Source organism: Notolepis coatsorum, assembly GCF_963971535.1.
Source record: "Notolepis coatsorum genome assembly, chromosome: 9".
Classification (NCBI taxonomy): domain Eukaryota; kingdom Metazoa; phylum Chordata; class Actinopteri; order Aulopiformes; family Paralepididae; genus Notolepis; species Notolepis coatsorum.
In genome coordinates, this window is record NC_140173.1 from 38,876,042 (window position 1) to 38,901,041 (window position 25,000).

Here is a 25,000-nt window from a genome sequence, read left to right on the forward strand (position 1 = left end):
ACTATCTCGCTCTCTCTCCATATCTTCTCTCTTTCTCCATCTTTATCTCATTATCCCTCTCTTTCATTCCCTTCTCTCTAGTCTTTCTCCTTTCTCTCTTCATCCACCTATTTTCTCTTTCTCCCTATCTCTCCATATATCCATCTCTCTCTGCCATCTCCGCTTTATCTCTTTATCTTCTAATTCCCCTGTTTATAATTCCCCTGTTTATCTCTCTCCCTCTACCCTGCGTTCCTTTCTCATTATCTCACCTTCCATCTCACTTTATCCTCATCTCACCCATATCATCTCCAGTTCTCCTTATCTCTCTCCTTTGTAATTTCCTTCTATCTCTCTCTCTCTCTCTCTCTCTCTCTCTCTCTCTCTCTCTCTCTCTCTCTCTCTCTCTCTCTCTCTCTCTCTCTCTCTCTGTCTCTCTCTTGAGTCAGACTGACTCAAAGTGACACTTGTATCAGTGAATGTGTTTAGTGGTTGAGGCACTGTGACATGTTTAGGTCTGCCTCTGTCTCTCTCTGTCTCTCTCTCTAGTTATATCTGTCTCTCTCTAGTTATCTCTGTATCTATATATGTCTCTCTCTCTCTCTCTCTCTCTCTCTCTCTCTCTCTCTCTCTCTCTCTCTCTCTCTCTCTCTCTCTCTCTCTCTCTCTCTCTCTCTCTCTCTCTCTCTCTCTCTCTCTCTCTCTTCTCTCTATCGGTCTGCCTCTGTCTCTCTCTGTCTCTCTCTCTAGTTATATCTGTCTCTCTCTAGTTATCTCTGTATCTCTATATGTCTCTCTGTCTCTCTCTCTGTCTCTCTCTCTCTCTTTCTCTCTCTCTGTCCCTCTCTATCTCAACACACACTCACTCACTCACTCACTCACTCACTCACTCACACACATACACTACTGAATGCATAGGCTCCGCCTACCACGGACATAATTATGATTATGACACTCCCCAAAGTGATTTGTTTACCTGCAGCAGCCCCGTCAGAGTGATGTGAGCAGCAGGCTGGGAGGCAGCTACTGAAGGGCTTCCGTTACAGCTAATCATTGTGTTGGAGGAGCGTGGTGCAGTGAGTGTATTAAGCTGTGCTCACATGGAAGACCTACCAAGTGAATTATAATATACTACAATATAAAAAAATTAAGGCTGTCAAAGTTAACGCGGTATTAACGCGTTATCCCCCGATTCTATTAACGCCACTATTTTTTTTAACTCACGATTGACTTTTACTTTTTACTTTTTTTTACTTTTTTTTTTTTACTAGACTTTCAGGTGTATTATTGATGCTCTCATTGATACTATGTTTGTTTCTGAAGTGTGTGTGTGTGTGTGTGTGTGTGTGTGTGTGTGTGTGTGTGTGTGTGTGTGTGTGTGTGTGTGTGTGTGTGTGTGTGTGTGTGTGTGTGTGTGTGTGTGTGTGTGTGTGTGTGTATGTGTGTGTGTGTGTGTGTGTGTGTGTGTGTGTGTGTGTGTGTGTGTGTGTGTGTATATAGAGAGAGAGGGGGGTGAGATAGATGAGGAAGGGGCAAGAGAGAAAGAGAGTTGGGAGAGTGTGTGTGTGAGAGAGAGAGGGGGGGTGTTTGATTACTCAGCCCTTGTGTGGGTGAATGTAACAAGTCCCTAACGTTTTCTTTCCCCTATTATTTCATGCACACTTTATTCATTGTTTTAAATTATTATTTTCTTTTAAGTTATTTTGTGCATCACTCTGTTTTGAATTTGATGCAAATTTGCAATGCATGAGGGTAGGGCTGCAAAGATTAGTCGACATAATCGACAACGTCGATTATAAAAAATCGTCGATGAGGAATTGTTGCGTCGATTATTCATTAAAAAATTAAAAATAAGAAATATTATATATATATATTTTTTGCACTACCTATCTTTGTGAAAGTGGCTTCTCAGCTCTGGTCCAGCCAGCTGAAGACTTAGCTTAACATAACAGACCGACAGTAAGTTTGGGGGAACTAATGGGATAACTGGGGATGTTGTTTGGTCCTGACAAGAGTCTCAAAGCAACTCTGAGGTCATGCTCAATGTCCAATCTGTTCCTCTGCTCTGTCTTCAGCTGGACCAGAGCTGAGAAGTCACTTTCACAAATATAGGTAGTGCAAATATAATTGTTTTTCGATTAGTCGACTAATCGAAAAAATAACCGACAGATTAGTCGACTACCAAAATAGTCATTAGTTGCAGCCCTACATGAGGGTCATCCTTTTGTGTTAAATGGCTGCATAAAGCAAGCATTTGTTGACTCTCATGTTGATAAGAGTATTAAAACTTGGAACTTGAAAAATATCCGTTTAAGGTAGATACAATTTACAAAAAAAATGCGATTAATTTGCAATCAATCACGAGTTAACTATGGACAATCATGCGATTTATCGCGATAAAATATTTTAATCGATTGACAGCACTACAAAAAATATAATGTAATACAATGTAATATGTTATAATATAATGTAATATAATATAACATCATATATTATCATGTCATATACTATAATATAATATACAATAATAGAATAGACTGTATATAATGTAATGTTACAGTACAGACACAGAAACAGCTAAAATGCTAGAATGAGAACAGGACAGAGGTATAGAGGCTACTAGAATGAGAACAGGACTGAAACAGAGGTATGTAGGCTGCTAGAATGAGAACAGGACTGAAACAGATGGGTGTAGAGGCTGCTAGAATGAGAACAGGACTGAAACAGAGGGGTATAGAGGCTGCTAGAATGACAACATGACTGAAACAGAGAGGTACAGAGGCTGGTAGAATGAGAACAGGACTGAAACATAGAGGTATAAAGGCTGCTAGAATGAGAAGAGGACTGAAACAGAGAGGTATAGAGGCTGCTAGAATGAGAACAGGACTGAAACAGAGAGGTACAGAGGCTGGTAGAATGAGAACAGGACTGAAACATAGAGATATAGAGGCTGCTAGAATGAGAACAGGACTGAAACAGAGAGGTATAGAGGCTGCTAGAATGCATAGTGTAAAATAATATATATATTTTTATATTTTTAGAAACCGACACTCGTTGGCTGTTTGGTTTTATAACCCAAGCTTGGGAGCATGAAATAGGTCAAGCTGTGTGTGCAATTTTCACATTAAAGGGTCCTTTAGTCCTTTTCAGGATGTTAATATATATATATATATAATATATATATATATATATATATATATATATATATATATATATATATATATATATATATATATATATATATATATATATATATATATATATATATATATGTTACGAAGGATCAGATTAAACCGAATATATATATTTATTTATTGATATATATTGCATAGTATTTGTATATCGTTTGATATCCCTTGTATATTCCTTGTACATATACACGGAATATCCCTTTAGCCCAGACCATAATAGTTCATTCTCCTATTGGACAGCGGTCCACCGGCGCCAGGGACCGGCCTCCGGAGCCAGGTTCAAAGTCACCGTCAAGATGTGTCTGGACATGCCCGGCCTTGCCCAGGGATACGCGACAGAAATGAGAGTGGAACTAGTTTGTTCACCGTGCGTATAAATACGGCGCAGGTGAATGTAGAAGCCCCTTACCTCCGTACCCTTCGTCCTTAGTATGTTACCGATAAGTTGAAGCCTCACCCACGATACAACGTGCGGTGAAGTATGGCCTGTTTGGCCTCAGAATAGAGCATCGAGACCGCGTGCGAATTAATAACTGAATTGTCAGAGTTTGGCGCTATACCGTCGAGTGCGACATATTTCTATTAAGTCTTTAATAGTCTATTTGTGTATAGTGTATCGTGCGGTTAGAATTCTACAGTGACCAGCATCTCCAACGCTTTCTCGTATTAGCTAGAGTTCTTATCCAGGCTGGGCCGACCGCATGGCGCTTTCACCCGAGGAGACCTAGGCGAGAGCCGTATGGACATGTACACTGGATTAATCTACCCGACGACTACATAGCCCTTTGCGGCTGGAATATATTTGCTTTGGTCCTGTGATTTATGGAGTGGATAATCGCCGACGCCTGCACGTGTTGGATTTACCCCGAGAGGAGTCAAGTAGAGTCGGCGCCCAGAGAGCCTGAGGCCGACTAGCTTTCTTCCCTGTGGAGCTACAGTCTACAAGAGAACCAAGCTGTATTCGTCTGTGGATCAAGAGGCCACTGCACCGGCTTCTGTACCTGAAGTCTCCCTAGTCATCGTTGACCAGACGTCCTACTACCGACAGATCTTCTACCCCCCTGCTGGCTTACAACCAGGAGGAACCCCTTCCAGTATCTTCCGTTATATTACCAGTGTACCATAGATATAATTCCCTAAGATTCAGGTTGTATAATTACCTCCTGCGTAACCAGAGAATGGACATTCGTTATTGATTTGCCTACGCATACTCCTTTCCCTTACAAGTGCATTCAAAGAATAATGTAAAGTATCCTATGTACCTTTTGCTCCATTAAATACTTGATTAATACCTTTGACTGGAACCGATTTCATTGTGGGAAGTGTTCATCATATTCATATATCGTGTACTGTATGGCCAGTAATTAAAGTACATAAAGCGGTAGTGGTTTAATGATACCATACTTATCAATACAGTCAGGGAATTGTACCCCTCAGTTACAATTGGTCCTTCGAGCCGGAGGGTAACTAGTGTAATATTAATATAGCGGTATTAATATTGACATGGCCTATGATGAACACTCCACAAAACGGTTCTCCTAAAGTAGATCGCCCGCAGCGTAGACGGCAGACACCTCAGTACTTAGAGGATTACGTTGCCAATATACTACCTAGCCTTCTACAGACGGTAAACGCGGAAAAAGTAGATAGTAAAATTATGTCCGACCCTATTGCCCAGGCTACCCCGCCAATAGAGGCCCTAGTGGGTTCTAACGTAACTGACCAAGCTCACGGTAGGGACCAGGAGGGACCTGACACGACTTTACCCCCCGCCAAGACCGAAGAAGTAGTCCCCGGAGAGCTCCAGGATAAAGACAGCTCTCCAGGGATGGAACTTTACCCGCTACAAGAAGAGGAGAGCATCCCGGAGATGGATCTCCAGGACTCGCCACAGGAGAACAGATCTCCAACGAGTACTGCCAGGAGCGGATCACCTCAACCAGCGTCTTCCCCCAGCGGGGCGGACAAGATGCTGGCACAGGCATTCCTCGCCAGCCTAGCAGCCTCTACAGAGCGCGATCGACTCCAAGCACAGATGCTTAGCGAGCGCGAACATTCTTCCATGGAAAGAGAACGCCTTCAAGCGCAGCAACGGAGCGACGAAGATCGTATACGTCTAGAGATTAGACGCCTTCAGACGGAAGAGAATATGGTAAGAGACCGGGCCGAAGCAGAGCGCGCCGCCGCCGAAGCAGAGCGCGCCGCCGCCGAAGCCCAGCGCGCCGCTGCCGGTGCCCAAAGAGAAGCAGAGCGCGCCGCCGCCGAAGCCCAGCGCGCCGCTGCCGGTGCCCAAAGAGAAGCAGAGCGCGCCGCCGCCGAAGCCCAGCGCGCCGCTGCCGGTGCCCAAAGAGAAGCAGAGCGCGACATCGCTCTCACCAAGCGCGAAGCCGAGCACGACCGATTACAAGCGCAGATAATGGAGCAGCTGATCGCCAGGGCGACACCCCCTCTCTCCGCACGGGGTTCCAGGGCCTCGTCAAGACACGGGTCAAGGGCACCCTCCCCTACCCGATCAAGCGACCCTGAGCCCGACCACCAGAGAGAGCCTATACCCCCCTCCGAACTCCTTCCCCGACCGGTCCACGCGAGGACCAGCGACAAGGAAGAAACGGTCTACACCGCGGAGAGGCTAAATAGACGACTACAGGATCTAGAGGACCTGCCAGAGCAAGAAGAAGAGGGAGAGGAGGAGAGTCAAGCCCGACAGCAGCACAGAACTCCACAGGACCAGGAGGTCCAGTACAGCCCAGGCTCTACCCCCACGGCTCTGCGCTACAGACCCCCGACTCAATTCACGGGTGAGCTTGACGCACGACCAGCCCCGAGGAATAGCACCTGGATACGCGGGCCATGGTACCCAGCAGGTACCAGCCCACCAAGAGGCGTAAGAGGAGACTCGCCTAGGAGGCCTCTCTTCCAACGCTCACCGATGTGCCAGCCATCCATGGCATCATACATTGGCACACCGACGTTTCCGGACTTCACCCACGAGAACAGAGCACAGTACACCGAGCTACGAATGTGCTTAGAGACAATGATGTCCGATGTAACTGACGAACCGTACAAGTATGCTATCCTACTGAAGCACCTCAAGGTGCCCCGAGCGCACAATATAGCGCTGGCCTATGCCACCTCTACTACCCCATACACAGCGGCTCTAGCAGCACTCGACCAAAGATATGGACGCATATGGGATTACGTAATACAAGAGATAAGGCATATCGACCGCCTACCCCCAGCCACAGACAATCGCTCACTAGATGACCTGTCTATCAAGGTACAATCCCTGGTAGGGATGCTGGGGGCGCAAAGAGAAAAGGGTATGCACGAACTGTACGCAAACTCTAATGTCGAGAGGATTTTAGAGAAGCTCCCGCCCGCCCGACAAGAGCGCTTCAGGCGGCAAAGAGACCACCGTGATCCTAACGGTCCCGAGCCATCCCTCCTAGACCTAGCCGACTTCCTGGCGAGAGAAGTCAACAGCCTACGGTTGGATACGTTCATGCGGAGCACCCCAAGCTCCAGAGAGGGACCTAGGAGAACAAACGATGGCCGAAGATTGGTGACCGTCATGCACCAATCAGAATCAGTACCGAGCAGCAAGAACCACAGTACCCCCTCGATGAAAGATAAGTGGAAGATGGTGTGCCCGTACTGCGAAAAGGAACACTGGTTGTCACAATGTGACACGTTCAAGAAGATGACCGCCGACGAGGTGGGTCAATGGATAAAGTCCAACCGACGCTGTTACCGATGTGCGCGCAGTCACATGGCAGCCGACTGCCGCTTAAAGAAGAGGTGTAGTCGGTGTGACGGAGCCCACCTAGATGTCCTACACGACAGTAACAGAAGAAAGCCTGCACCCTCAAGCAGCACAAAGGCAAGTGTTATGTACATTGACCCCGCCAGCAGCGGGGGCGCCCGAGTGCTCTTAAAGGTGGTCCGCGTAACACTGAGTTACCAAGATAAGGTCATGGACACTTACGCCGTCCTTGACGACGGGTCAGAGAAGACCCTTCTCCTCGCATCCGCTGCGGCCCAGCTGGGGCTGCGGGGGAGCGAAAACCAGATGACGATTCGGACAATAAGAAGAGATCTAAAGACGATAAAGGGCGAGAATGTCTCCTTCACTATCGCAGCAAGCGGGCAGCCAGAGAGACGGTATAGGATTACTAATGCTTTCACCAGCCAAGAAATAGGCCTGTCGCAGTACACCTACCCCATCGCCAAGCTGATGGAGAAATATGTGCACCTGCGTCAACTACCTATCCCGCTCATAGACGGTGCCACCCCGACCCTGCTGATAGGCTCCGACCATGCAGACCTCATAGTCCCGATAGACCGGGTCCACACAGGGCCCAGAGGCTGTCCTGCAGCAGTCGAGACCCGCCTAGGATGGACATTACAAGGCCCCCTCGCTAAGTCTCTTAACCGAACAGCAGCCACTAGCTGCCTCCACTCCAGAGTGACAGAAGAAGACACCACCCTCCTACAGCATGTCGAGAGGCTATGGACACTAGAGACAATGCCCTTTAAGAACGAAAAGAAAGACATTCGTTCCAAGGAAGACATTTACGCCATAGCACTCCTCGAGCAAGGGACAAAGAGAGTCAAAGTCAACGGAGTGATGAGATACGCAACTCCACTCCTGAGGCGAGAGGGTATGCCTACCTTCCACGCCCCAAAAGAAGCGACGGAGCGGTATCTATTGAACACAGAGCGGCGCCTAGCCAGAGACCCCGCTCAGGAGACTGTGTACCGCGCTGAGATTAACAAGCTAATCACAGCGGGACACATAAAGAAAATTGACTGGCGACGTCGTGCGCTGCTCCGCGCCTCCCTGATCAAAGACGGCTTTGAGCTCCGGCAGCGGGCCAGCAGCGACCCCCCAGTATTGCGCAGCCTCTCCCCGGAGGACAAGCCCCTGCTGCGGTTCCTATGGAGAGAGAGGATCGGGGATGAGCAACCAGCCATCTATCAATGGGAAGTCCTCCCTTTCGGAACCACATGCAGCCCATGCTGTGCTACGTTTGCACTGCAAAAACACGTCGCAGAGGACCCAGCAGCTGATGAAGAGGTCCGAAAAAGTGTAGAAAATAGTTTCTACGTGGACAACTGTCTGCAAAGCTTCTCGACGCCAGAAGAAGCCGAGGCCCTTCTACTCAAGCTCCGCGCCTCCCTGATCAAAGGCGGCTTTGATCTCAGGCAGTGGGCCAGCAGCGACCCGCAAGTATTGCGCAGCCTCTCCCCCGAGGACAAGGCAGCAAGCAGCGAGACCTGGATGGCGACCATCCCAGGAGAAGCCCAAGAAATGACATTAGGACTAGTCTGGCGCTTCAAAACAGACTCGCTCCATTATAAACACACACCCCTGACCAAGGAGCAGGGAAGGTCGACTGCACTACCGACCACCAGACGGAGTGTATACAGAACACTCGCCAGACAATATGACCCGTTGGGATGTATTCTACCTTACACCACCAGGGCAAAGATGATTGTAAGAGCGTTATGGGACAAGGACCAGGGCTGGGACGACCCCATACCCGAACACCTTGCATCCACATGGAGAGAGTGGGAGACGGAACTCAGCTCACTCCCAGGTGTTAACATACGCCGCAGCTACTTCCCACCCACAGTGAGGCCGGAGACGTGCCAGATGGACCTGCACGTTTTCAGCGACGCCTCCGAAGTAGCCTACGGTTCGGTGGCCTACTTGCGTGCCCGAGAGGAGGGAGGAGAAATACATACTGCCTTCATCCTGGCCCGCTCAAGAATAGCTCCACGAAAGCAACAATCTATCCCGCGTCTAGAGCTCTGCGCAGCCCTAGCAGGAGCGCAACTCGCCACGTTAATCCAACGCGAACTCACCATTCCGGTGCAAAGAACAATCTTGTGGTCAGACTCCACGACAGTACTCACATGGATCCGGTCTGATTCGTGCAGATACAAGGTCTTCGTGGGAGTCAGAGTCACAGAGATTCAAGATTTAACAGAAGTAGCAAGCTGGAGGTATGTGGACACAAAACACAACCCAGCTGACGTCATCACCTGGGGAATGTCCCTGGATGACCTCACCCGTCACAACCTATACAGTGACGGGCCAGAGTTCCTTAAGCTCCCGGAAGAAGAGTGGCCTACACCCACCCCACGGGAAGCGAGTAAAGAGGAGGCAGAAAACAAGAAATCTATGTTCTGTGGATTGAACACACTCGTCTCCACAGACCCCGACATAGACGATTGCCTCACCCTAGAGAGTGCGCAGCTAAAGACATTCCTGTGGCACCACCCAGAGGTTCAGCTCACTACTGACATTACAGCAGCTGACTACGAAGAAGCAGAACTTCTTCTACTACAACGAGCCCAGAGAGACTCGTTCCCCGATGAGCTAGACTGTCTACAGGGAGCAAAGCCCATCCCATCAGACAGCAGACTGCTCCACCTAGCCCCCGAGAGCGACGCCCATGGTCTCATCAGAGTGGGTGGTCGTCTGCGGAGAGCTCCAGACTTACCGGATGACGTCAAGTACCCGATAGTCTTAAACAGCCGACACAAGGTCACAGAGCTGATCATAAAGAAATACGACGAGGATGTGCATCACGCCGGGGCAGAGAGAGTCTTCGCGGAGATCAGACGTCGTTATTGGATACTGCAAGGGAGAGAAGCAGTGCGGCGCTTCCAGCGAACCTGTCTAGACTGTCGTAAGTGGCGAGCGCAGCCCAGTATACCCCGGATGGCTGACCTACCTCCCTGTCGCCTCCGACTCGGCGACAAGCCCTTTCACTCCACCGGTATGGACTGTTTCGGCCCGCTGTATATAAAGAAAGGAAGAGGCACCGAGAAGCGGTGGGGTATTGTATTCAAATGCATGACCACCCGCGCGATGCATATAGAACTCCTTCCAACCATGAGCACAGACTCATTCCTTATGGCCTTCCGAAGATTCACATCGCGGAAAGGTAAACCGTCTATATTATTGTCTGATCACGGGACAAACTTCAAAGGCGGAGAAAGAGAGCTGAGAGAGAGCTTCCAAGCTATGGGCCCAGAACTTAAGACCCACCTCGCTCCATACCAGATTGACTTCCAGTTTAATCCCCCGAACGCACCTCACTTCGGTGGAACTTGGGAACGAGAAGTACGTTCAATAAAGACAGCCCTGTACGCCGTGCTTGGGGCCCAGACCGTGGCGGAAGAAGTCTTAATGACAGTCCTCACGGAGATCGAGGGAGTATTGAACTCAAAGCCCCTCGGTTACGTCTCAAGTGATGTAGCAGATGTCGACCCAGTCACCCCCAACACACTCTTGATGGGGCGGCTGGACCCCGCGCTACCACAGACAATGTACAGGCCTGAAGAAGCGAACGGCCGAAGAATGTGGAGGTACAGTCAAGTACTGGCTGACAAGTTTTGGAACAGCTTCCTACTCCACTACCTACCGTCTCTACAGACCCGCCAGAAATGGGTGAAAGAGAGAGACAATTTGACAGAAGGAACAGTCGTCATGATTATCGACCAGTCACTACCCCGAGCTATGTGGCCGGCCGGCCGCGTAAGCAAAGTGATCACCGGTGCCGACGGAAAGGTCCGAGCAGCCGAAGTGCTCGTCCAAGGGCGGACCTACACCCGACCCGTGGCGAGGCTAATAGAACTGCCAAGGCTCCCCGATACCATCGATGACGACCATGACCCCATGACTTTGTGAACTGACAGACCCCTCACAGCAGACATTGAGTAGTGGACAGTGCGGTTAATCTGTCTCTGCTTAGCTAATTAGGTGGGACTAATTAGGGGGCGGCTGTTACGAAGGATCAGATTAAACCGAATATATATATTTATTTATTGATATATATTGCATAGTATTTGTATATCGTTTGATATCCCTTGTATATTCCTTGTACATATACACGGATTATCCCTTTAGCCCAGACCATAATAGTTCATTCTCCTATTGGACAGCGGTCCACCGGCGCCAGGGACCGGCCTCCGGAGCCAGGTTCAAAGTCACCGTCAAGATGTGTCTGGACATGCCCGGCCTTGCCCAGGGATACGCGACAGAAATGAGAGTGGAACTAGTTTGTTCACCGTGCGTATAAATACGGCGCAGGTGAATGTAGAAGCCCCTTACCTCCGTACCCTTCGTCCTTAGTATGTTACCGATAAGTTGAAGCCTCACCCACGATACAACGTGCGGTGAAGTATGGCCTGTTTGGCCTCAGAATAGAGCATCGAGACCGCGTGCGAATTAATAACTGAATTGTCAGAGTTTGGCGCTATACCGTCGAGTGCGACATATTTCTATTAAGTCTTTAATAGTCTATTTGTGTATAGTGTATCGTGCGGTTAGAATTCTACAGTGACCAGCATCTCCAACGCTTTCTCGTATTAGCTAGAGTTCTTATCCAGGCTGGGCCGACCGCATGGCGCTTTCACCCGAGGAGACCTAGGCGAGAGCCGTATGGACATGTACACTGGATTAATCTACCCGACGACTACATAGCCCTTTGCGGCTGGAATATATTTGCTTTGGTCCTGTGATTTATGGAGTGGATAATCGCCGACGCCTGCACGTGTTGGATTTACCCCGAGAGGAGTCAAGTCGAGTCGGCGCCCAGAGAGCCTGAGGCCGACTAGCTTTCTTCCCTGTGGAGCTACAGTCTACAAGAGAACCAAGCTGTATTCGTCTGTGGATCAAGAGGCTACTGCACCGGCTTCTGTACCTGAAGTCTCCCTAGTCATCGTTGACCAGACGTCCTACTACCGACAGATCTTCTACCCCCCTGCTGGCTTACAACCAGGAGGAACCCCTTCCAGTATCTTCCGTTATATTACCAGTGTACCATAGATATAATTCCCTAAGATTCAGGTTGTATAATTACCTCCTGCGTAACCAGAGAATGGACATTCGTTATTGATTTGCCTACGCATACTCCTTTGCCTTACAAGTGCATTCAAAGAATAATGTAAAGTATCCTATGTACCTTTTGCTCCATTAAATACTTGATTAATACCTTTGACTGGAACCGATTTCATTGTGGGAAGTGTTCATCATATTCATATATCGTGTACTGTATGGCCAGTAATTAAAGTACATAAAGCGGTAGTGGTTTAATGATACCATACTTATCAATACAGTCAGGGAATTGTACCCCTCAGTTACAATATATATATATATATATATATATATATATATATATATATATATATATATATATATATATATATATATTAACATCCTGAAAAGGACTAAAGGACCCTTTAATGTGAAAATTGCACACACAGCTTGACCTATTTCATGCTCCCAAGCTTGGGTTATAAAACCAAACAGCCAACGAGTGTCGGTTTCTAAAAAGTGACCACCTTCGGTTTCGCCTCTCAATGACCGGACAAATGACCACTGACGCTGAAAATGATTGACCGTTTGTGTAGCCAATGAAATTCATCTTACTTGAGTTGTTTTTCTGAGACCGAGAAGCAGTAAAACACAATTTTTTGTGATATTGATATCAACTTCTCAGCTGCAGCCATCTGTTTGCAAAATAATTCAGACGAAAATGAAAAAAACGTTTATTTCAGTGTGTTCAAACCTCTGTAACTCTATGACAATAGCACTCCTGTTGTGGAAGAACATTCTGTTTCCTTTCAAAAGAGGCCAGACGTGGGCGGCTGGGTGGCGCAGCGGAGATTGCGCTCATCACCAATGCGAGAGAATCCGGTCTCGAATCCAGGTGTCAGCATTGCCTCCGGCTTGGGCCAGCCGTCATACTAACTCGTTTGGCTGAGTTAGCGGAAGGGAAGTCGTGGGTGGAAATCTGGCATTGTGGACAGCAACTCCTACAGGTCAGGGCGCCTGCACAGCAAAAGACAGGAAGTGGTGAAGGCAGCGTGACCTCCCACGCGTTACACTTCACCAATGAGAGTCCACGCTGTCAGGTGAAAAGAGAGCCGCTGGCTGTCTCCGCATGTGTCGGAGGAAGCATGTGGTAGACCTCATGGCTCCCTTGACCGACCAGTAGGGGGCACATGCGCACAATGACCAGGTAGGGGAGGGGGGAATTGGCATAACGACTAAATTAGGATGGGAGGAAAAAGCACAGAAAAATCAGGCGGAGAAAAAGAGGATTAAAAAAAAAGAGGCCCGACGTGTGCATCTGCTACAAATGGTTCCAGAATAGTGTCGAATTTACTTTAAGTATGCAAGACAGGTGTTTTATGCTGAATGTGCAGGACTGTAAAGAGGTGCTGCATTCAGTCCCTTCCTAGTGTGATGCATGTGTCTCTTGAAAATAGAAATATATATTTTGGTGTATTTTCTGCATTTGTGTTTTACATACATTTTTCATTTAAAAACGGTAACTGACAAACTCTCTTGGCCAGGTCTCCCTGGGTAAAGAAATGTAAATCTCAAGGGACTTCCTGGTTAAATAAAGGTTAATAAAGTACATAAATAAAATAACAGCTGCTTTATTTACGCTATCGGGGTGCGCAGCTGCTGAGAAGAACAGACCACACTACCAACAAACAAACCGACAGAAGATCGTATAGATTGTTTCTTCGGTGCACCTAACAATGATGATGATAGAAGCAATAATCAACAGCTGACAGATTGTTATTCCAGCTCATAATCATCCTCTCATGATAAATCCATAATATTGTAACGTTCAACGTTATTGACGACTCACCAACTCAGGGGGGTTAGTTCTCACTTAAGTTGTACTTTATTACAGTCTCTGGGTTACAGCGCATAACCTGGGTGCATCACCTCTAGAACCTTCGATCGATTTGGAATTGGTTGCGCCGTGTTCAGGAGACTCAGGCGCATACAAGTCTATTCGATCATGTCTCCAGCACCCCCACAGCCGTAGCTGCAACCACTTACATCAAGGCTCTCATCCACATTCATTAATTTGCTCACCCCGCTATCTCCTCCCTGATTTCAGAATGCCGGAAGTGTTGCGGTGGTCTATGGCGGAGTGCTGAGTGACCCCCAAACTCAGGGTCGCTACAATTATATCCATGAGAATGCAAGCATTTAGCTTGTGTCTGTATTACACTGATCCTGGAGCAGTGGGATGCTTTGGTGCGCTGGATACATAACATTCAGTCTACACGTCCTCACAGAGAGAGGTCTGGAATACCTCTGGGCTAATTGAGTCCAGTATATTCAGGTTCTAAGGTTCTAAGGTGGTGTTATTGAGTACAGTATGTTCAGGTTCTAATGTTCTAAGGTGGGCTTATTGAGTCCAGTATGTTCAGGTTCTAAGGTTCTAAGGTGGTGTTATGGAGTCCAGTATGTTCAGGTTCTAGTGTTCTAAGGTGGGCTTATTGAGTCCAGTATGTTCAGGTTCTAAGGTTCTAAGGTGGTGTTATTGAGTCCAGTATGTTCAGGTTCTAAGGTTCTAAGGTGGTGTCATTGAGTCCAGTGTATTCAGGTTCTAAGGTTCTAAGGTGGTGTTATTGAGTCCAGTATGTTCAGGTTCTAAGGTTCTAAGGTGGTGTTATTGAGTCGAGTATGTTCAGGTTCTAAGATGGGGTTATTGAGTCCAGTATGTTCAGGTTCTAAGGTTCTAAGGTGGGCTAGTCCAGTATGCTCAGGTTCTAAGGTGGTGTTATTGAGTCCAGTATATTCAGGTTCTAAGGTTCTAAGGTGGTGTTATTGAGTCCAGTATATTCAGGTTATAAGGTTCTAAGGTGGGCTTATTGAGTCCAGTATGTTCAGGTTCTAAGGTTCTAAGGTGGTGTTATTGCGTCCAGTATGTTCAGGTTCTAAGGTTCTAAGGTGGTGTTATTGAGTGCAGTATGTTCAGGTTCTAATGTTCTAAGGTGGTGTTATTGAGTCCAGTATGTTCAGGTTCTAAGGTGGAGTTATTAGGTCCAGTATATTGGGGTTCTAAGGTTCTAAGGTGGTGTTATTGAGTGTATTCATTGTTTGATACTAACATTGTAACATAGCATCACTGTCAATCAGAACAGCTCTTATTGGACAACCTGTGACCTTTGCTCCCTCTGTGACCTTTGCCCTCTGTCTGGCAGGTGCGTCCGTGACCCAGCTGAGAGCGGACGACGCTGAGAACGAGCCTCTCATCTATGGTGTGGTCGGAGAAGAAGCCATGAAATACTTTGCTGTCAACAGAGAAACAGGGGTGGTCTGGTTGAGACAACCTCTAGACAGAGAGGTAACACATATACTGTACATACATAAATACATACATGGTAAATGGTAAATGGCTGCTTTTTTATGTAGCGCTTTTATCCAAATCGCTTTACATTTTGTTCCTCACATTTTACCGATTCACTCACACACCGACGGCGGAGGCGACCATGCAAGGTGCCAACCTGCTCATCGGGAGCAATTAGGGGTTAAGTGTCTTGCTCAAGGACACATCGACACGCTGCCCGGGAGGAGCGGGAATCGAACCGGGAACCTCTGGATTGCCAGACGACTGCGCTACCTTATTTTTTACATACATAAATACATACATACATACATACATACATACATACATACATACATACATACATACATACATACATACATACATACATACATACATACATACATACATACATACATACATACATACATACATACATACATACATACATACATACATACATACATACATACATACATACATACATACTATTACGTAACCATTGACTACAGGAAGGCTCGTTATCTGGTCAATGCTACATAATAAAGAGACGGCAGCCAGAGTATCTAAATAAAGAATATTTAATTTATAATTACCATGGTTTTGTAATAGAAAATGAACATCAAATAATAAACAGACAAACACAGAACTATACAGACAGGATCAGCACCAGACGGAAGGGATGACAGACTACTTATACACAAGGGAATGACGAGACAACACACACCTGGGGTAATGGTAATTGGGTACACCTGGGGGAAAACAATAGGGACTACACACCATGACAGAGGACTACATCTAGACATGACGACTCACATTAGGAGCGCCTGATCAGGGCACAAACATACCCCCACATAACACCCCCCCCCCCCTCAAATGTATGGCCATAACCCCAAAGTGAAATGGGGAAATGGACATAAACAAGGAAAACCGTACTTAAAAATAAATAAATAAATAAATAAAAAGCGGTCGATAAATGGGGAACCCTGATGCAAACAAGACGAAAGTCGCCCTCCGGTCCGCATCCCCCCAACAACCGTGCATATTGAGCTGCACCGCACTGCACCCTGCAATCCGTCAATAAAGTCCTTGATCAACCAGGTAAGGAGAATGGGCAGCCTCAGCCTTACTCCTCATCACTCCCGACTCCTGGAACACAGAGCAAAATCAACAAAAAGCTAAAACAACACAACAACACCTCTCACACAAGCCCAGAAACACAGCACAAACCCCACACCCCACCACTGACTACAGTCGTGACAACGCGTCGGCCAACACATTGTCCTTGCCCTTGACATGTACCACCTCCACATCAAAGGCTTGCAGGAAGAGGCTCCAGCGCATCAGCCGCTGGTTCGAATTCTGCATCCTGCCTATAAAGACCAATGGGTTGTGGTCCGTGTAAATTCTAATAGGTGATTGAGAGGAGCCAACATACACCTCAAAATGGGAGAGGGCCAGAATCAAAGCCAATGCCTCCTTCTCGATGGTCGAGTAGCGCCTCTGGTGTATATTAAACTTCCTGGAGACACTTCCTGGAGTACAACCTGGGGAGCCACTGCCAAGACCCTTCGGATATCCACCCAAGCCCTGGTCTTCTCGGCAGCAGAGTACTGTGCCCCAGTCTGGAGCAGAAGCCCACACGTTAAAAAAGTTGATGCGGCTACTAACAACGCCCTCCGGATCATCACTGGATGCCTGAAGGCTACACCCGTCTTCCTGCTGCCAGTCCTTGCAGGAATCGCACCAGCTGGCCTACGACGAGAGGCTGCCCCTCTCGCCCTAGCAAGGAAGGCAGTGAAGCATGACTGGCACATCCTACACAACACCACAACAACAACAGCACCTATGAGCAGACTCAAGTCCCGCCACCCCTACAACAAGGTGGCACAAGAGATGCTCCGTTCCACCACTGAGGACCTATCCAGAAATGGATGGCTGGCGGCAGCCTGGAAGAGAGAGTGGGAGAGTGCTGGGCCAACCCGTATCCACCACCACATCTGGGATCGGCAATGGGTTCTGCTGAACCGTTTAAGATCTGGGGTTGGTCGCTTTAAAGCATCATTAAAGAAGTGGGGCCTGGCAGACAGCGCTGCATGTGAGTGTGGAGACCCTGAGCAGACTGTTGACCACATCCTGACCATCTGCCCCCTATACAAACCACCCTCGGAAGCCAGCCTCTTTGATGTGGGACCAGAGTTAAGGGCATGGCTACAAGATACGGAGTTGGACCTCTGACGTTACATGAAAAAAGACTGCGCCAGCGCCCAACTCGCTAGCATCCACCGCCAATTTAAAAGGCCTCGTGAACACAGGCGCTGCAAGGACAGGGGCACTGACCAGAATGGACTTCAACTGTTGAAACGCGAAGGAACACCTAGGCGTCCACTGAAACGGGATCTTCGGGCTCAGCAGATCTGTAAGGGGAGAGGCTACCGCCTAAAAGTTCCTACAAAACCCCCTATAATACCCCGTCATCCCCAGAAAGCACCGGAGATCCCGACGTGTAGCTGGCTCTGGGAAACCAAGTATAGCCTCCACCTTAGAATGGACAGGGCGGACCTCCCCCCGCCCCACTACCTTGCCAAGATAGGTGACGGTCGCCCTGCCAAACTCGCACTTGGCCAGGTTCAGTGTCAAGTTCGCCCCAACAAGCCGACCAAACACCTCCCGCAAACTAGCTATGTGCCCCTCCCAATCGTCAGAGTAAATTACGAGGTCATCGAGGTAGGCCTCACAACAAGCCACGCCCGACAGCACCTGATTGACCAACCTCTGGAAGGTCGAAGGCGCGTTGCGCATCCCAAACGGCATCACCGTGTATTGCAGGAAACTGTCAGGTGTCACGAATGCAGAAATTAGTTTAGCCCGGTTCGTAAGTGGCACCTGCCAGTACCCTTTTAGCAAATCCAACTTAGTTACAAAAGACGCGCCCCCCACCCTGTCGACACAGTCCTCCATCCTGGGCAACGGGAAACTATCTGGCCTAGTCACATTATTTACCAGACGAAAATCAGTGCAAAATCTATCTGTCTTATCAGATTTATCCACCAATAAGCACGGCGAGCTCCACGGGCTGAAGCTGGGCTCAGCGATGCCATTAGCGAGCATATATTCCACCTCTTTTTGTAACCGTGCGCGTTTGTGTGGATTCACGCGATACGCATGCTGTTTAATGGGCACTGCCTCCCCCACATCAATGTCATGGTACAAGACACTCGTGCGCGAAGGGATATCAGAGAAAAGTTCGCCATGAGTCCTAACCAGGCCCATGATATCAGCTTGCTGTAGCTCTGATAAATGGCCCAGACGACAGCCAAGAGTGACCAAAGACTCCGTGTTTGTAAGACGGCCCTCCACAACCGCTTTAGACGGGATAATCACGTCATCCTCCAGCCCACCACCGCCGTCTGAAAGAGAAAGACTGTCATTACCCATATCGACACTAGATGGGGCCAACACACAAGCCGACACCGGCATAGCGGCCACCACAGTACTGGTCACAGGACCCCTTGTATGAAACGGCTTAATCATATTAATATGACACAGGCGGGTCTTCCGCCCACGATCCGGTGTCTCAATAAGGTAATTCAGCTCCCCTACCTTTTCCCTAACCCGATACGGTCCACTAAACCGAGCCTGTAGACTGGACCGGAAGTAACACCAAGACCCTCTCCCCTGGCACAAACGTCCTAACCCGAGCCTTCCTATCAAACCACCCCTTCATCCGTTTTTGTGTGTCGATCAGATTTGTTCTCGCCAGATCACATGCCCTCTTCAGCTTTTCCCTAAAGCCACAGACATAGTCCAACAGGTTTTTCGGCTCGCTCTCCCCCAACCACTTCTCCCTCAACAACCTGAGCGGCCCCCTCACAGAATGTGCAAACACCAACTCTGCAGGGCTGAAACCCAAAGATTCCTGTACCACTTCCCTTGCGGCAAACAACATCAAATGAACCCCCTCATCCCAATCATCCTCTGTATCACGACAGAATGCCCGAAGCATAGTCTTTAACGTGGAGTGGAATCTTTCTAACGCCCCCTGTGACTCCGGATGGTATGGACTAGAGAAGCTATGTGATATATCCAGCTGTTTCAAAACCTGCGAGAAGATACGAGATAAGAAATTCGTCCCTTGATCGGATTGGACCACGTGAGGTAAACCGAACACAGAGAAAAACCTCACCAAGGCCTGTGACACTGTCTTGGCCGTTATCCGCTTCAACGGAATCGCTTCAGGGAAACGTGTGTTGGCACACATTCAATAATAACCCTCTCAAAGGGTTCCCCCATTGCCGGGATAGGATAGAGCGGCGCCCGTGGAATGACGTCATTGGGTTTCCCCACCATTTGACACGTAGAACACCCCCTGCAGTGCTGCGCCACATCCCGTTTTAACCCTGGCCAAAAAGAATTATGCAGCATCCTTTCAAATGTCTTGTTGACCCCCAAATGCCCTGCGAGCCTATGATCGTGAGCCAAACAAAGGATATCATGATGGTACTTAAACGGAACCACAACTTGCGTCACCACATTCCAATCATTCCCGAATGATGCATCCGGATCAGGGGACCATTTACGCAGCAACACCCCGTCTCCCAGGACATAACAGCTTTTAAGGCCCTTACTCTCTCCTTCCCCCACATCGGACGCAAAAAGCCCCGACAGGCTTGAATCCCTACCCTGTTCTGCGATAAGTTCCTCACGAGCGAAAGAGAACCCAGCCGCGCTACTGGCAACTTCAGCCGAGGAAATAGTGGGCAGCAACGAACCGGCTGAAACAGAAGAAACAACATCATCAGACTCAAGTTGGTCAACTGTAGGGGCAAGCTGAGACAATAACAACGAGCCAGGCTGCCCCTGGAGCGCCCCCTCCCTCTCAGGCTCCTCGCCGTCAGCCGCTACTATGGTATCGAACAAGTCCACATCGCCCTCTTCCTCGGCCCGAGCTCTAACAACCATGGCTCGCGTCACCGCACATGAAGAGAACACCCTCGGATACACCTCTGCCAGGTTGTCTACAGCACCAGACTGTGCTGGCACACAAGTCACATCTGCCTTCACGAGGACTCTACCCCCTGCCAAATCGTTCCCGAGGATTAGTGACACCCCCGCAACCGGGAAACAACTTTCTACCCCAATGACGACCGGGCCCGACACCAACTCAGATGTCAGGTGGACAATGTGAAGCGGGACTTTCATCACATGCATTCCAAAAGACCTAACTGTTAACCCAGCATCCACCTCTGAACTACTGTCGAAGGGCAACACATCCCCCCGAATAAATGACTGGGATGCAGCCGTGTCCCTTAATATGGTCACAGGAACCCTCACCCCATCACTAGCTAAGGATAGAAAACCCCCGCTGATAAACGGTAGGTAAGCTTTAATATCCTCACCCCTTTTGTCGTACTCAACCGATGTGCGTGTGGGTGCCATCACCAACGAAATCTGCTTACTGGGACGAGTAAGGGCAAAACCATTTTCCTTTATATGGCCTTTTTTCCCGCAGTTAAAGCACTTGCGTGTTTCAGACCTCGCGCCCCGCTCAACCATCTTGCCCCCACTGATACCACCAGTGCCCACAGTCTTGTCGCCGAAACCCCACCTCGGCCTACTCTCCACATTGCGTACAGGGTAACTTGGCCTGTCAAAAAGTGTCTTGTGCGTCAGCACAAACTCGTCCGCCAGGCTCGCAGCCACCAAACACTCAGTCACCTTATGCTCATTCATGTACATAGCAACATTATCGGGCAAACAATACGATTTGAACTCCTCAAGGAGCACGAGCTCCTGCATCTTAAGCAGAGTGTCCACCTTCTCCGACGCGCACCACCGGTCAAACAACAGCTCTTTCTCATATGCAAACTCCACATAAGTCTGCGAGCTGCCCTTTCTCAGAGCCCTGAACCGCTGTCTGTACGCCTCAGGCACCAGCTCATACGCCCTGAGAATCGCAGCTTTGACCGCCTCGTAGTTTTGGGTATTCGGGCACAATATACATGTTGGGCTTTTCCCGTAAGAGCACTCTGGAGCAGCAACGTCCAGTGTTCGGCTGGCCACCTCAGTGTCGTGGCTACATTTTCAAACATGGAGAAATATTTATCCACATCCTTCTCTAAAAACTGTGGTACGAGACGTAGATATTTGGTCACATCGAACCTATCCTCAAGATGTGGGCGCACCAAGATGTGGGCGCCCCAAGCCTCCTGAGTCCGAGCGTGCGCGCGTGAGCGCGCTCCGCCTCGGCTTGGTCATGGTCAACACGCTCCAACTCGCGCGTATGCACCCAGTCAACACGCTCCAACTCGCGTGCATGCACCCGTGCCGCCTCTGCATGCTTTAGCTGTTCAAACTTAAGTTCTAACTCCAACTTTCGCAGCCCCAGAGCCATCAGAGGCTCGGTCTGACTCCTCATCGTCATCGTCATGCAACACCTCTTGGGTGGTCAGAGCCTCTACCAATATCTCCCGCTGCTGTGCCTTCCTACCCGGGGCCAGCTTAACCCCATAATGCTCTGCTATCCCCGCCAGCTCATCTTTCGTGCACACGCCTAACAACCCCACTGTCGGCCTATGCACAAATTCTGCCACTGTCACTGGCATTTCTGAACAGGGGAGGAACAGGGGAGGAGAAAGAGAGAGATATCTATAACCACCATATATAAAAATCGAAACAATCAACCCCTAAAGAACAACAACAAAAAAAGAAAAACGGCTTCACCCTACATAAAATATATAGCCTCAGAATAATCCAACTTTTTAGTTATTCTCAAGGACGTAGTCATGCAAAAACTGAAAGAATGAGGCAGTTTGACAACAGGCACATCATTTTGACAGTGCCCGGGTTAGAGCTATGAGAGATTTTGGTACAGCAAGAGGGGAGCCATTTAAGCATTACATCACGAGACAGAGTGGGTTATATAAATTAGCTCACGCCTATGGGTGGTTGTTAGGCCCAAGGCGCAGCCCCCATAGGCGTGATCTAATTTCTATAACACACTCTGTCGTGTGATGTAATGATTTTATACAATGGCCGAATTCATCCAACCTTATTGCTATACAATAAACACACATTAATTGAAGATTTATTGACAAAACCATCCGCAGAAAAAGTAGTTCCAAAAAAAAGAGAAGTTGCCTCCGTGTGGAAGCAGCTCGGAGGTGCGCTGTTTCAAGGCAAGAATGCAGTGAGCGTGGGTTATTGGTTTGATTGATTGATCCTATAGGAGGCCAATATTTTTTTTAACCTACTTTCTATAGAAGCAGCTGAGAGGTGCGCTGTTTTAAGTGAGCGTGGGTTATTGAATTGATTGATTGATTGAACATTTTATTAATGTCCGCCTTGTTTCAAACTGGTTAGGCTTAGGCCCTCTTTTGAAGTCGGTTATGCTTAGAGTTTATCTTTAGAGCAGGGCGATAGACCACCAGCCCTGATTCCAAACTCTAAGCATAACCGACTTCGAAAGAGGGCGACTTCGAAAGAGGGCCTAAGCATAACCAGTTCGAAACAAGGTGGACATTAATACAATTTTCAATCAATAAATCAATTAATTCAATAACCCACGCTCACTTAAAACAGCGCACCTCCCAGCTGCTTCTATAGAAAGTAGGTTAAAAAAAGAATGTGCCTCCTATAGGTAGGCAACTTCTCTTTCTTTCTTTTTTGAACTTACTTTCTATAGAAGCATCTAAGAATGAAGTTATTAACAGTTCTTAACCAGTTCGAAACAAGGCGGACATTAATAAAATGTTCAATCAATCGATCAATCAATCAATTCAATAACCCACGCTCACTAAAAACAGCGCACCTCCCAGCTGCTTCTATAGAAAGTAGGTTAAAAAAATAAATGTGCCTCCTATAGGTAGGCAACTTCTCTTTCTTTCTTTTTTGAACCTACTTTCTATAGAAGCATCTAAGAATGAAGTTCTTAACAGTTCTTAACCAGTTCGAAACAAGGCGGACATTAATACAATTTTCAATCAATCAATCCAATAACCCACGCTCACTTACAACAGCGCACCTCCGCATGAGCGTGTGTTATTGGTTTGATTGATTGATTGCTTGAAAATTGTATTCACAGTGAAATGAATGTCCTTTTGACGAATGGCATCGAACGACAGACTTCCCGCGATTTATATTTTGTTCTACAATTACTCATGACCCACCAATTACATAATCCAACATTGTGTAAGAAACTAACACATTCGCCGTGACAGAATCGTTTTTGATTTAGTCGTTATGACGCTTTCAACACATTCGGTTGTGGGCGGGTTCTGGGATCACGAGCGGGGGTTATAAGAAATAACCACGTCTAACTTGACTGTTTCAGCCAATCAGAATCGAGAAATGTGCATGCCATTGTATAGGCTAATGCCGATTTAAACATGCTTCACATTTATTTGGTAAAAATAAATAATAATAAATAATAAATAATGTGTGGCACACAAAGACCGAACTGACTGAAAAATATAGGCAACATTTGTCAAAGTATTAACTTAGTGCAAACAAACAAAATAATTAAACCTTTCCATTTTTGTGGCCACATTATAGACAAAGGCCATCAACATAAAGTATGCATATGCTCAACCAGCACTAGACTTTCTTATCAAAAAGGAAAAGTCACAGAAAGGATGATTAGGGTTTTAAATAAGGACTTTATGGGGTTTCTTGTATTAATAATCATTTGCACTAAGGAATGTTGTAACTGTTGTTATAAAAAAAGAAAAAAAATGAGATGTTACAAGGGAATGGCAATACAGACGCACAGTTGACACACAGTTGTCTGTCTGTCTGTCTGTCTGTCTGTCTGTCTGTCTGTCTGTCTGTCTGTCTGTCTGTCTGTCTGTCTGTCTGTCTGTCTGTCTGTCTGTCTGTCTGTCTGTCTGTCTGTCTGTCTGTATGTCTGTCTGTCTGTCTGTGTCTGTCTGTCTGTCTGTCTGTCTGTCTGTCTGTATGTCTGTCTGTCTGTCTGTCTGTCTGTCTGTCTGTCTGTCTGTCTGTCTGTCTGTCTGTCTGTCTGTCTGTCTGTCTGTCTGTCTGTCTGTCTGTCTGTCTGTCTGTTTTCCTACCAGGCCAAGTCAGAGATGCAGGTGGAGTTTTCAGTGAGTGACAGCCAAGGGGTAAGACACAATACCTGCTCTCTGATCACCGCTATGACACACAACATACATATCTCTCTATCTCTCTAACTATATCTGTCTTTCTGTCTGTCTCTGTCTTTCTGTCTCTTGAATGAATGAATGAATGAATGAATGAATGAATGAATGAAAACTTTATTTAACAGATTGCAGAATGGGTACAATACAGTACGGCTCAATACATACAATTGTTAAGGGGATGCAGACCTGAGAAAGACGTTTGTCTTGTTTCCATCAGGGTCCCCCATTTTCAATTCATATAGACATATATGACATACATGACATACAGATAGTCAGTACTGCTACATCTATACATTTATGACATACCAGATTTGCTAATACAGTACTTTTGTGATACAGAAGGAGTCAAAGAAAAGGGAGTATATACATTTGACGTAGAAACTGTACATTGGAGGAGGTTGGGGTGGGGGGGGGTTGGGTACATTGGGATATTGACAACCATACTGGGGTAATTTACATTGGAGGTGGTTTTGGGGGGGTGGGGGGGGGGCGGGGGGGCACACTGTATAAACAAGTA

At 47.6% G+C, this 25,000-nt stretch overlaps 1 protein-coding gene across 1 annotated transcript in view; it reads left to right on the forward strand.

Annotated features, from left to right (window-relative positions):
- The window catches only part of cdh23 (cadherin-related 23), a gene marked incomplete at both ends in the record, with an annotated part of 775,072 nt that overhangs the window by 63,885 nt on the left and 686,187 nt on the right, over positions 1–25,000 (forward strand). The window contains 2 exon segments of the mRNA XM_084321844.1: positions 15,201–15,343; positions 24,397–24,444. Of these exon segments, the coding sequence (XP_084177970.1) occupies positions 15,201–15,343; positions 24,397–24,444 (191 nt within the window).